The 12,002-nt window shown below is 40.3% G+C and overlaps 1 protein-coding gene across 5 annotated transcripts in view; it reads left to right on the plus strand.

Moving 5' to 3' along the window:
* The window catches only part of TENM1 (teneurin transmembrane protein 1), a 910,925-nt gene that overhangs the window by 811,650 nt on the left and 87,273 nt on the right, over positions 1-12,002 (plus strand). For all 5 annotated transcript variants that reach the window (XM_068956568.1, XM_068956571.1, XM_068956570.1 and 2 more), the window contains one exon: positions 10,685-10,901. In XM_068956568.1, the coding sequence (XP_068812669.1) occupies positions 10,685-10,901 (217 nt within the window). The remainder of the gene's footprint in view (positions 1-10,684; positions 10,902-12,002) is intronic.

Raw genomic sequence — 12,002 nt, forward strand, 5'->3', positions numbered from 1 at the left:
GCTGTTGTTTTCCTTCTCTTTAGTTATTGCCATCCCTTACAGTGTGCTTGCTCCCATACTTGGAGCTGTGCAGGTTTCTCGTTCATACTGTAAATATATCTGCCCTCAGCACGATTATATTCTTTGTCTTTAAACTTACCTTTGGGATGTATTGAGATAAGTGCTATTTGATTGTGTCACACTTAACAGACCATCTCAGTGTCTTGGGTGAGATCTCACACCCCAACATAGTGTGAAATCTTAGTGTAACGATTGTATATTTTCCTCTCGGTCATTGATAAAATAGGTTGGATTTAGGGCCAAGAACTGAGGTCACTGTGGGACCTCAGTAGAAAGAGTCTGACTCAGTGATGATTCCTCATTTGCGGATATATTTTGAGACTTTCTGATTTTGTATCCTGTGGGCTCTATGACCCTGCTGTCCTTTGGCAAAGGCTTCCTCATTTCTGAATCCCATTCAAAATTGCCTTATCCCTCTCTCTCATCCTTCTTCCTTTTCCACCTTATTTCCAAGTCCTCGGTAACCATCTCTCTGCCCACTCACTCGGCTCTTCTAAGCTCAGTGGCCCGGGCCGTATCCCTGTCGCACGAGTGCCTGCAGCTGGGATCGCTGCCTCCTGCGTGCTTTCCCATCTGTCTGCAGCTCTCCCCTGCTGGCCGAGCCACTGAGTCACTCGCGCTCTTAAATCTGTCCACAAAAACCCTGTTTAGCCTATAATGTATGTAAAGCATTTTCTGATACACTCTGTGAACTGGCTCTACATAAATTGCCCTGCATTGTGATTTTGTATGCTTTATATTCTGCAGTAACAGTGAGTTATTGAAAGAGTTGGCAGTCTGAACTCTAAATCTCCTTGAATTTGTCAGTTTAAGGCAGATACTTAACATCGTTTCACTGCAGATTTTAAAAGTAATTTTCTTTTTCTTTTTTAATGGTAGCATAACATGTAGTAGGACAGCTCTGTTGACATTACAATTAGAGATAAGTGCAGAGAGAAATATTTAATTAATCCAACTACTACAGATGGGCTAAATGTAATTAAGTTTCCTTCACAATCAATTTTATATTAAGAAAAGAAAATTATATCTACATATTGAAACCATTTCTCTTTATATATGAAATTCAAAGGCCTGATTTGGCATAAGCATAAATTAGAAAAAAAATTCCCCCAAAGTCACTGGCGATACACCACTGCTAAGTTACCATGAAAGCAGAAGCTGGTTCCTGGTAGTTCGGCGTTTGTACACGCAGGACGATAAAACAGGACGCAGGAGAGCGACATGACGTTACCTGTGCAGTCCTGTTGGCTGGGAGATCGTTGCGTAGACTGTGAGCAGGTTGTGGCAGCATAACAAATTATCCTCCATCCAGCGAGGTGACTGGATTAGGTTTGCAAAGATGGAAGCTAATATGTTTTTGCCTGCAGTTGTGGTGAGCTAAGAGCATGCACTTAGTTGAGTTAGAGAAAGTCAGGTGACAGGTGGTAGCTTCTTTAGTTATGATGTGATCACGTTCAGCCACAAGAGATCACTCTCTAGTACCTAATTTAGTGCAGCTGTATATTCCAGATCACGATTTTCCCGGCTAGGAGAGGTCTTATTTATCCCAATTGTGTTTAAATCAAACATTTATATCTCAGTCTTTAGAAGGTGTTTTATGCTTCAGGTTCATTAGGAGAAAGTCACAACCAAAGAATAAAGTTGTAATAATGTCATGCAATTATTATTCCCAGCAAGCTCTAATTTCAGGGGTTAGTGACCATGATAATTTTGTGCAGTTTCTGGTTGATTCATTATACATACTTTCAGAGACTGAAAACCTGACATTTTTTACTATATAAAAATACATAGTAGAAAAAATGTGTAACTTTAATATAGGAAATAAAAGTATTTTATTAGTTCCAAGTATAGGCATCAAATAATGTCCCTTTCTTGGAATAAGGAAGTGTTAGTTTTACTGTTTGGTCTGTAGTAACAGCACAAAAGCTTTGGGAGAGAGGAATTTTGCAGATTTTTTTTGTAAGGATTGCTATATTAGCATGCACAGTAAGCCATAAACATATTCCCATGCGTCCCAGTCATACGGACACTGAAGCCTCAGTTCCACATCGGTGCAGGTTTTCATGGTGATAAGGTTAAAGACATGCAGAAACACTTTTCCCGAGAAGGGAGAGAACTTTTTCTTTGAGACCCCATTAGTATCCACAGTACTTGGACCCTGTCTGTACCGTGACCGTCTCTCTGCCTTTCCATCTCATAACTCTTGGTTAGCTTTTTCCTACTTTTAGACTTAAGGGCATGTTTACCTGTTCAAATATCACTACAAATATCATTCAAAAGGTCTTAGCCTTATAACAGATGCGCGACGAGATGGTTTGCACTTGCTCTTGCGGAGTACATCTGCAGTCTGTTAGCAGTGTAATGTCCATTAAATAAAGCCAAGATCTCAAACAGATGTCCTTTGCGGTGGGATATGACTCTCTCTCGCTATGGCTTTCCTCTACGTTACGTTATTTCCTGTTCTCATTTCGTATTCTCATTCTTTCATTGTAGTGACTGACATGATTTCGTTCTCAGTTTATAAGATGACGATTCAGCTCATTTGAGCAGGTCATTTTCTCCTGTCCTGCCATTATTTCTGACTTCTTTTGGAAGCTTCAGTAGCTCCAGGAAATTGCTTGAAACGCTCTGCTGAGTGCTGTTAATCCGACTATCGGTGCCCAAGGCCTGAGGAGGCAGAGCGCTCCGGCGCAGCGGCACTGGGACGTGCAAGGTGCTGCGGACCAGCTTGCAGGTCACTCCTCTGCCCTGGCAAGCCTCAATTTACATGCTATTCTCACATATATTTACGTTGATACTGTACGTGCAAGCGCAAAGAGGCAGCCCATCATTCCCCTTAATTTCTTTGATACTGATCTCTGTTTTAAATTTACCCAGATCTCTTTTCATCGTTTTATTTCTATCGTGAATCAATCTATTTCAGCTGTTTGTTTTAAAGGAAAATATTGTTTACTGCAAACTTTGAATTTGCTTCCAAAAGTCCCTTCAGTCATTTACTGTAGCATTCTCCAAGCTTTTCAAAGCACAAGAAAACATATGACTCAGCATAGCCTTTGGGTGATAGCCAGTGCAGCTAAAATATTGATGTATTACTGACCCATCCATTGGCATTTTAATAGCCTATCCATCACAGAGATATTGAGTCCATATATAAGTAATATGCTATTATTACACAATATATATAATACTGATGGGAATGGTTTTCAGCGAGGGCTCCCCAGGGATGCTTGCTGTTGCTGAAAATCATACCCTGATTTGTTTGCATCCTTTTGTGTGCAGAAGGCCAAACACCACTGGTACTCATTGAATAAAACACAGTGCAGCCTTTCCGCGCACGCCCTGGCTGGTTTCGAATGTCCTGATGCAAACCCCAGCGTGCTCAAGTCAGCAGCTGCCCTGACTGCTGTGGCGTCCTATATATTACAGCTAAAATTTGAGAAGAAGTTTGGATTAATGCATACAAAAAAGCCTTACTGTCTCGTTAATGTTAGTGCTGCTTAGTCTTTTCTAAAGTTACTGTTCAATTCAGTTTGCTCAGATTCCTGGCAACTCTAATTGGACTTAACTGAGCCTGTGGTGAAGCGAGTAGGCACAGGCGTTGGTTAATGCTTGCCTGAAATCTGCAGAAGAAAGCAAGCAAACATAGGTGGAAGACTCCTGTGGATTTTTTTTTTCCCACAAAGAACAATAGTATTAAGCAGTTGACTGCGTGAGTATAAAGAGTGGAAATGTTAACTCTCTCAAGAGCTGACAGTCATGGCACTGAGTTTTTTAAGTTGTCCTGCATAAGGAATTCGGAGAACAAGATCTACTTGCTGAAGGGATACAGTTAAAGCCCGTTTTGCTTTCTGTGGAAATGTTACGGGCATAGGCTCTCGTAGCTCCGTCCCTGGCATGGACTCACTGCGGTCTGTACGGGGAGGGGGAGTGCCTGCGTAGCAGTGGAAATGAAGCTCATTGGTATTATTGATATTAAATAAAGCATGTTGCTAAGAGAAGGACTTGACTTTCATGTGACAGAGCATCTCCATTTATTTGTGTGTGTGTTTATATGCGGGCATACCTGTTTGAGCATATATGGGTCACCCATTATATAAGCATTAATTGTAGCACTCTTGTTTCAGAGTTAACCCTAAAACTTCAGACCTAATGTAGCTACAGTTAGTAGTGTCTTCTCAAATATGTTGAAAGCTTGAAGGGGTGAGAACTGAAGTCTTTTAAAGCATAAGAATAACAATTTTAAGAGTCATTATTAACTATTTGCATTCTGCTTGGCAGAGCTTAATGATAGTGGCTAGTTTATTAGCAGAAGTAACTCAGTAATACAGAAGGTAGAGTCAGATTGAATTTGTCATTTCATATGCAGTTAATAAAACCTCTCGATTTTATTAAGAGAAGAGAGGCTGCTGTGCAAGTTGCCGTGTGCTGCCCTGGAGGGCTGGGGAGGCAACTGCTGCAGAACCGAGAACCACCTTGTTCTTCACTTCCCGTTCCTGTGCCTCTGCCCCGTGCCTCTGTGCTGTTCTCCGTTACGCTGATCATATTCCACTACTGAGAAAATTTGTACTAATTGCAAACACAGATCCATTTTCAACAACATGAGTTACTGTGACATTCCCATATTCGCAGTCATGAGTTGCAGGAAACTCACAGGTAGGTGAGAAGACTAGAAAAGCCAGGATTTGAAAAGTGGTTGGCATAGAAATGTTCATATCAGGCCCTAAATATTTGATTTGTTTCATGTTCTCTGTAATAACTTTTGTGTTAGTGAATGCAATAACTCCGAAGCTGACAAAATACCTTTTTTCTTTTCCAACTGTTATTTTATTTTCTTGAGAATATTGGTGATGTGCAGTGCACATAAAGCTAAAACACAACAAAAAAGAAATACATTTACCATATAGAATTTTCCCAAACATGGTAAGTAAATAGGCATATTGCCAGAAAGTAACCAGTAAAGGGGTTGGTCCATAGCTCCGCTCCCCGTTTGTCTAGCTGCCGAAGGTGATCATCCACGTGTAATAAGAGTGTGTTGGCATGATCTGTGCATTTCAGACTGTTCTGTATCTAGCCCAGATGGAGTCTTCAGTGATTACTGTAGAAATACAGGTGAGAAGAAGTTAATCTCATCACTTTTGTGGCATTCTTTCCATCATACTAAATAAGAAAAATATGTATAAATATACACACATATATGTGAGAAAATGTACTTTGTCTGATGAACAACACTTTATGATTCCATTGATGCAAGCTCCTGATACAGTAAATATTAATTCCATTCCTTATAGAAAATTTCCTGAAAGGATCCCTTCCCCAGCAAGGAAACGGGAAGATCTTGTCCTAACTGTGTGAGCTGTAGCCGTGCAGAGAGGAGTAGCGAGACTGAAAACAGAGCCACTTGCTTTAGCACGCTCTGCCTTTTCTTCGACGTTGTTTAAATTATTTAAGAGTGCTATGAAGTGCTCCTTTATCCTCAAGTTGGTCTTTGTGAATTCTGTTTTAGCAGTAAAGTTAGAAATATTTTCATTGTCTAACTTATTAGAAAGAAAAATCCAGTCCAACATTACCTCTCACATACAAACAAGGTATCTGGAAGATGAGAACCCATAATACAAATTTAGAATTTGACTCATCAAAATCTGAATCACTCTATTATATAATCTGTACTGCATTGGCAGAGGTGCCTGACTGTCTTTTATATTTTAAAATAAAAAAGCTAATGGTAAACCATTTACACCTCTCTAATACATTTTAGTCTACACTTATGCTGTGATGCACTGTGTGATAATTGAAAGTAAAAAGTTCAGTGTACAGCCTCCCCTGCTGTCTGAATTACAGTTTTTGCTGTTTGTAGGAGTTGGTTCATACTCCTGACTGTTGTCTTCTGAGATTTAATAGAAACCTTGCTGTTTTCTTAACACTATGAGTTTTTTAATAGTTGGGTCCTGGTATGAAAACTTAACTATAAAGCATGGCCATTGGTTAAGGATTGAAAATAATATATTTGCAGTATTTTCAAGTGAATGAGTTTGAAGCGATAGTTTATAAACAAGATTTGCTGTTTCTGGGTTATTCTTCTAGATTAAAAATCTCCTTTCAAATAGGATTGGCTTGTTGAAAATGTTATCCCTGCATGCACTTACTAGTATGATTTGCAGTACCATAAACTGCCTCCATATGTAACTTGAGAATCTGCACCAGAATGTTTTCCCAGATTCCTTTTAATGAGTATAACGTTGAATTACAGTAGTAAACAGCCACGTGGTAACTGAAGAAAATATTTATAGGAAGCAGAAATATCTGAAATGTTCTGCAAACGGAGGCTTAAGTGAGGAAAGGCTGTATGTCTTCGTTTCTCTCTGTCGCTAGGTCCAAATAATGAGAATTATGTGTATGAGGGGACTGGAACAAGCTGCTTTCCATATCTGTTAATGAAGCTGTTCTGTTCAGAAATCACGGAACGCTTCATATGAATGTTTTCCAAACAGAATGTTTCTTTTTGGTTTGGGGGTTTTCTCTAAAATGGATCTAAATTGGATCTAAATTTTTTTCTGAAATTGATCTAAGTTGAAAGAAGCGGATTGAATAAGCCTAGAGTGGAGCAAATGTTTTATTTTGGCTCATGTAAAGAGTTCCACATTTTCCTCAAAGTAGGTGTTTCATTCTTTTACGTCAACACAAAGCATGTAAAATGTTCTTCAGTTTTATGCCAGCTGATTTTTTTCTAAATTTGTTTGTTTGTTTAGAAAGACAACCTAAAAGTTGTGTTATTCGTACAATTCTAGTTAGTAATTCTTGCAGACATGCACGCACTGCCCTGAGTCCGTTAGGCGTGAGCCAAATACGTGGTGTTAAGAGTTTGTAGAGAAATTGCTGCTTTGGAGCTTGTTGTCCTGCTGCCCATAGAGCATTTTCTCAAAACCTTGCATCTTTCTCCCGTTTCATTCTGCATGGCTGATAGGGGAGGTTGGAATAAAATGTCACCTAATCGACTAAAAGATCCAAAAATAAAAAAAATAGATATAGTATGAGCGAGAAAAGCCATTTATGACTCTCTGTAGCCTAGAAAACTGCTTTGCATGTGACGTTTGTATCTCCTGGTTAGCGAATGCTTCTGCTGCTGTCTTGCCAGTAGTCTCAGACTGCCTGTGTGTCCAGCACGGTGTACGTTTGAGGTGCTCTTGGGACGGAGAATACGTTTCTCAGTAGTCTCAGACTGCCTGTGTGTCCAGCACGGTGTACGTTTGAGGTGCTCTTGGGACGGAGAATACGTTTCTCAGTAGTCTCAGACTGCCTGTGTGTCCAGCACGGTGTACGTTTGAGGTGCTCTTGGGACGGAGAATACGTTTCTCAGTAGTCTCAGACTGCCTGTGTGTCCAGCACGGTGTACGTTTGTGGTGCTCTTGGGACGGAGAATACGTTTCTCAGTAGTCTCAGACTGCCTGTGTGTCCAGCACGGTGTACGTTTGTGGTGCTCTTGGGACGGAGAATACGTTTCTCACTGCAAGTTATTCAGATCTGCTGCTGGGATTTCGCACCCTTGCTACTGCTGGGAAACCCACCGTCTCCTAGCCCTGAGAGCCTGGAGAGACGAAGAAAGCCAGGTGCAAGTCACTTGAGCAGAAATAACTCCATTAGCAGCATCTCTTAAGAGTTTATAAGAGACTCATTGTGCTGACAGGTAAACTGCAAAAAAAGACGAAAATTGAATCTGGCTGGAAAATGGAAGACGACTGCCTTCCTTTTGCTTGGTTTCCGTGCATACAGTATGAGTGCCCAGTGCCAGTTGCCAGGCATGTAAGCTGTAGACCGGGGTTAAAAAAGGAGGAGGAGTCTGTTAGAGAAAGGAACTGCAAGGTAGTTAATTGTTGTTTTTATGGCTATTTCTTTTCTAAACAAATTTTCAGGCTGAATTATTTCTATGAATTTTCACCTTTTTTTTTTTTTACATAAATGAGATAACCAGGTCAGCTTGGTTCCCACATCTAATAGCTTCTTTACAAGGAAAAATTAATCAGAATAGCTACTGTGCAATAAATGACTCTGAAACAGCTTCCCCATGGATGCTGTTGTTCTGGAGTAAGAATGCCTTTTCCTGATTAATACTTCTTCCGCCAGACCACCGTTTTTCAAATTTCCCAGGTAGGCAGCAGTCGGCTTGTAGAAGCCAGTATCTTCCAGAGAGTACCTTGACTTCTTGAGCAAGACTTGTCACTGCCACAGGCACCCCACCAGCAGCAATCTGCCCGGGGTAGCTGTGCCTCACTGCAGAAGGACCCGTTGCAGGCACCTGCACCAGTAAAAAGCAAGAGCGAGAGATTTCTGTTTCTTTATTGCCTTTTTAGTCTAAAAGAATTCTTTAATATTTGCAGTCTTGGAGAATTTAGTAGTAATTTAATGCTTTTCAGTACTCTTATTAAGACTATAGAGAGTTTTGTTCCTTGGACACAAAAGAGGAAACAATAAGAGGGTATTTTCTTTGCTTGCAGTTCCAAGCCTGCTGTTCAGGTTTCAACCCAAAAAGCTTTTTTCTTTTTTTTTTTCATCAGAACACAATGAAAACCCCTTTGGTTCGTATAGTTATCTCCTCCATCAGCTTGCCATGTGGCTTTGCTTAGACTGCAGGCCCCTTACTGTTTCAGCGTACTGATTTTCTGGAGAATTTCAATAGCTTTTTAGGTTTTCCCAATTAAGAAGTCACTACTACGCTCTAAGTCAGTAAAGTCAGCATCACCCTGTGGAGCCTTTCTCCCACTGCTAGAAAATGCCTGTTGTCTCCAGGCCTGGGGGAGTGTAGAAGGAAGGTAAAACTGCTTTGAAACACGCATGTGCTGACCTGTAGCTGTGCCCAACTTTGCTGAATCTGAGGATCTCTGGTTGTCGTCGCTGCCTGTTTACAGTTGCCCTTGGTTCATTGTCACAAAAACAAGGCTGCTCTGTTTGATTTCCCAGCTGCGGGAGGAGAGAGTTGTTGTTAATATTTTTTGCTTAGGCAAACAATTACCTCGCTCAAGGTCAGCCAAGGATTTTCAGATTCCAGGAAAGTTCATTTCAGGATGCTTGTTTGTTCTGCGGAAGGGCTTTTGCTTTCCTCTTTAAGCGAATGTTTTGTACTGTTACTTAGTATTTGCAGAGTGCTGTGCGCTCTCCTGAGGAGAGAGGAGAGACGTTCTGGTCTGAGGGTTGGTCTTGCAGCCCTTGAAGTCAATGACAAAACTGCAGCGCTGCCCTGGAGTCTGCCCTGAGACTTGATGGAGTCTGCCCTGAGGACATACGGTTTTATAGGAACCAAAGTGTTGGTAGGAGCAGAGCATAAGAAAGTCAAAGCGTAAAGTGAAAATGGCTGATGGTATGTTGATACTACAGCGTTGCCGTTTTAACACAAGGGAAATCCGCCCAGGGGAACGACGACTTAGCATTTACACAGCCTGACCTTGTTAAAAGTACAAAGAAAAGATGTTTTTTCTTGAAGGAGAAGATACCTAATCTCGCTGTATTTGCATTAGTGTTGTTGTCAATCTAAGCAAGTGAGCAACTGGTAAGTCATGAAATGAATGTTGCCTCTAAGAAGATAGTTGGACATTTTTACCATACAGTATTAACTCTGACTGTTTCTGGTTGAGTGTATAATTTAGCAATTTAGATGTCTAAGGTGCTAGTAGTTAGAAGCAGTTAAATGCTGATAGCCAAATTTTAAGTTATATTTAGGTGCTTAATGTAGACTACTTTCAGTGCTACACTTTTAATCACAAGCTTTAGACATTTAAGTAATTCAGTTTCACCCACAAATATAGTAGCAATTCTTTACATGAAGAAATGTAGATTTAAAAAAAAAAAAATTATTTCTCCAATTTTTCCTGCTTGAAAGTAGAGGGAAGAGGAGTAGTTTTATCTCCACTTTCCAAATGTGCTTCCTTGAGAGCAAGCATCCATGGAGAGGATACTATCTGTCAGGTTAGTGGGTCAGCGCCTGCATGGTGGTGTGTATTCCTATAGCGCCAACTACAAAAGGAGCATAGTCATGATTCTGCTTTTTGTGGATCACTCTAATACAGCAACAAATAAATGAAAACAGACGTCCTAAAGCACAAATAAAAGTGTTGTGGGCTTAAAATGCAAGTCGGAAAACTGTAACAGAAACCTTTTTTTACTACTGCAGTGAAGACGCTTATGAAAGTTAAATAACATTTTAGATTTCAGATTATTGCATACTCATTAGCAAACGTATATCCTTGACAGTTGGGGGCAGACAGTAGTGACAGGAAAGGACCATTAGGGCAGTCACCTACGCAGTAACAAGTATTGTGTGGTGATTTTCTTTTTCTGCCTGTTCTACGATGAAGACAGTCACACTCTCCTTATTCACTTAGTTTGTAGGTTCTGTTTTCTCACTGTTGCGTGGGGACTCTCTGAGGTAATACAGTGTTGATGACTAGAGAGAAATACCCACCCTGAATTAAGCACGTATATAAATGCTTTATTAAATTTGAATTTATGTGTCATCGTAATCAGCATGCCTTCCAATTGATTAAATGCCTGCTCTCCTGTGCTTTCTAGTAGTAAGCATTTTACTTTATTCTCGAAATACTCAATTTCCTGAACTTTCTATTTTCTCCATGTTTAGATGGCTTGACAGACTGCGTAGACCCTGACTGTTGTCAGCAAAGCAATTGTTATGCAAGTCCTCTCTGCCAAGGTTCACCTGATCCCCTTGACCTTATTCAGCACAGCCAACCGCCTTTCTCGCAGCATCCTCCAAGGCTCTTCTATGATCGAATCAGATTCCTGATTGGGAAGGAAAGCACTCATGTAATCCCAGGAGATGTCTCATTTGAGAGCAGGTAAGTTTTCTCGTACATGAAAGACGCTTCTGAATATTGAGAGCAGCAATGAAATTGCTTAACCAGGAAAAACCACTGATACGTCAATAGTTGAGAGTTCATCACTGATGGTCAAAAAATATTTGGATAGCAAACTTCCAGGTCACAGCAGCTCAGAATCTTTTTTGTCAGACTCTCTTTATTACTCTGTCTAGTTCATAAAAGTGTCACTGTAATAAACAGGACTACTTTTATTAAGAAGCCTGACAACTGTGGAAGGTAAACTACCTTGTACTTCACAAGTAAGTGGGGGGAAGTTCAGCCCTTTCTGCTGTAGATGCATCTGGTGGCAGATGGCAGAAGGATGAATTGGATTCATATGAGCTGTTGGATTCAGTCACTTGGCTTTCTGCCCAGTGGTGTGTGTCTGGTATTTACATTTAATAGATTTAACACATGTTTCTTTTTTATAATGTAACTACTTGATTAACAAACTTTTTTAGTATACCGTGATAGAACATTTTGGAGTTTACCATTTTGTGCTGCAGGTTACTCTTAAGTTGCCATGCAAATAGTGCAGTGTGATCTCTGAGTGTTTGTGAGATTGGCACGTCCTTTAACAGGAAGAGACTGTGCAGTAGGAAGGGGCACACACTTGCTCAGAAAGCCTAGTAACACAGACTTTCTTGAACATTTGAAATATAGGGGCACATAAGTTTTTATGCTGTAGTTCACCTGGGAAGCTATAACTTACAGGCTGACAAAGAGATCCACAAATCATCCACATCATCTCACTATTGCCCTGTCGACTAGGCCTGTACATTAGATAAACCATGTTCCCGTAATGAGGACATAAGAATTTTTTATTTTCGCAGCAGAGTAAATAGCGCTTGGATTACAGCCTTGCCTTCGTTCTGTAGCTGCACACAAATTCCAGCGCACGCTTTCATTGTAACTTATTAATTTTTAATAAATATGTAAACTGGGTCTTTATCGATCTGAAATACCTAAACATTTAATCACTATTAATAATGTAACAGGATGTTATAAATATATAGAACTATAGTGTACAGAAATGAACTGCATGAAAAGCCTCCACCTGACGATGCCAGGACTCTCGGA

This window comes from Struthio camelus, chromosome 11, assembly GCF_040807025.1.
Source record: "Struthio camelus isolate bStrCam1 chromosome 11, bStrCam1.hap1, whole genome shotgun sequence".
NCBI classification, from domain to species: Eukaryota; Metazoa; Chordata; class Aves; order Struthioniformes; family Struthionidae; genus Struthio; species Struthio camelus.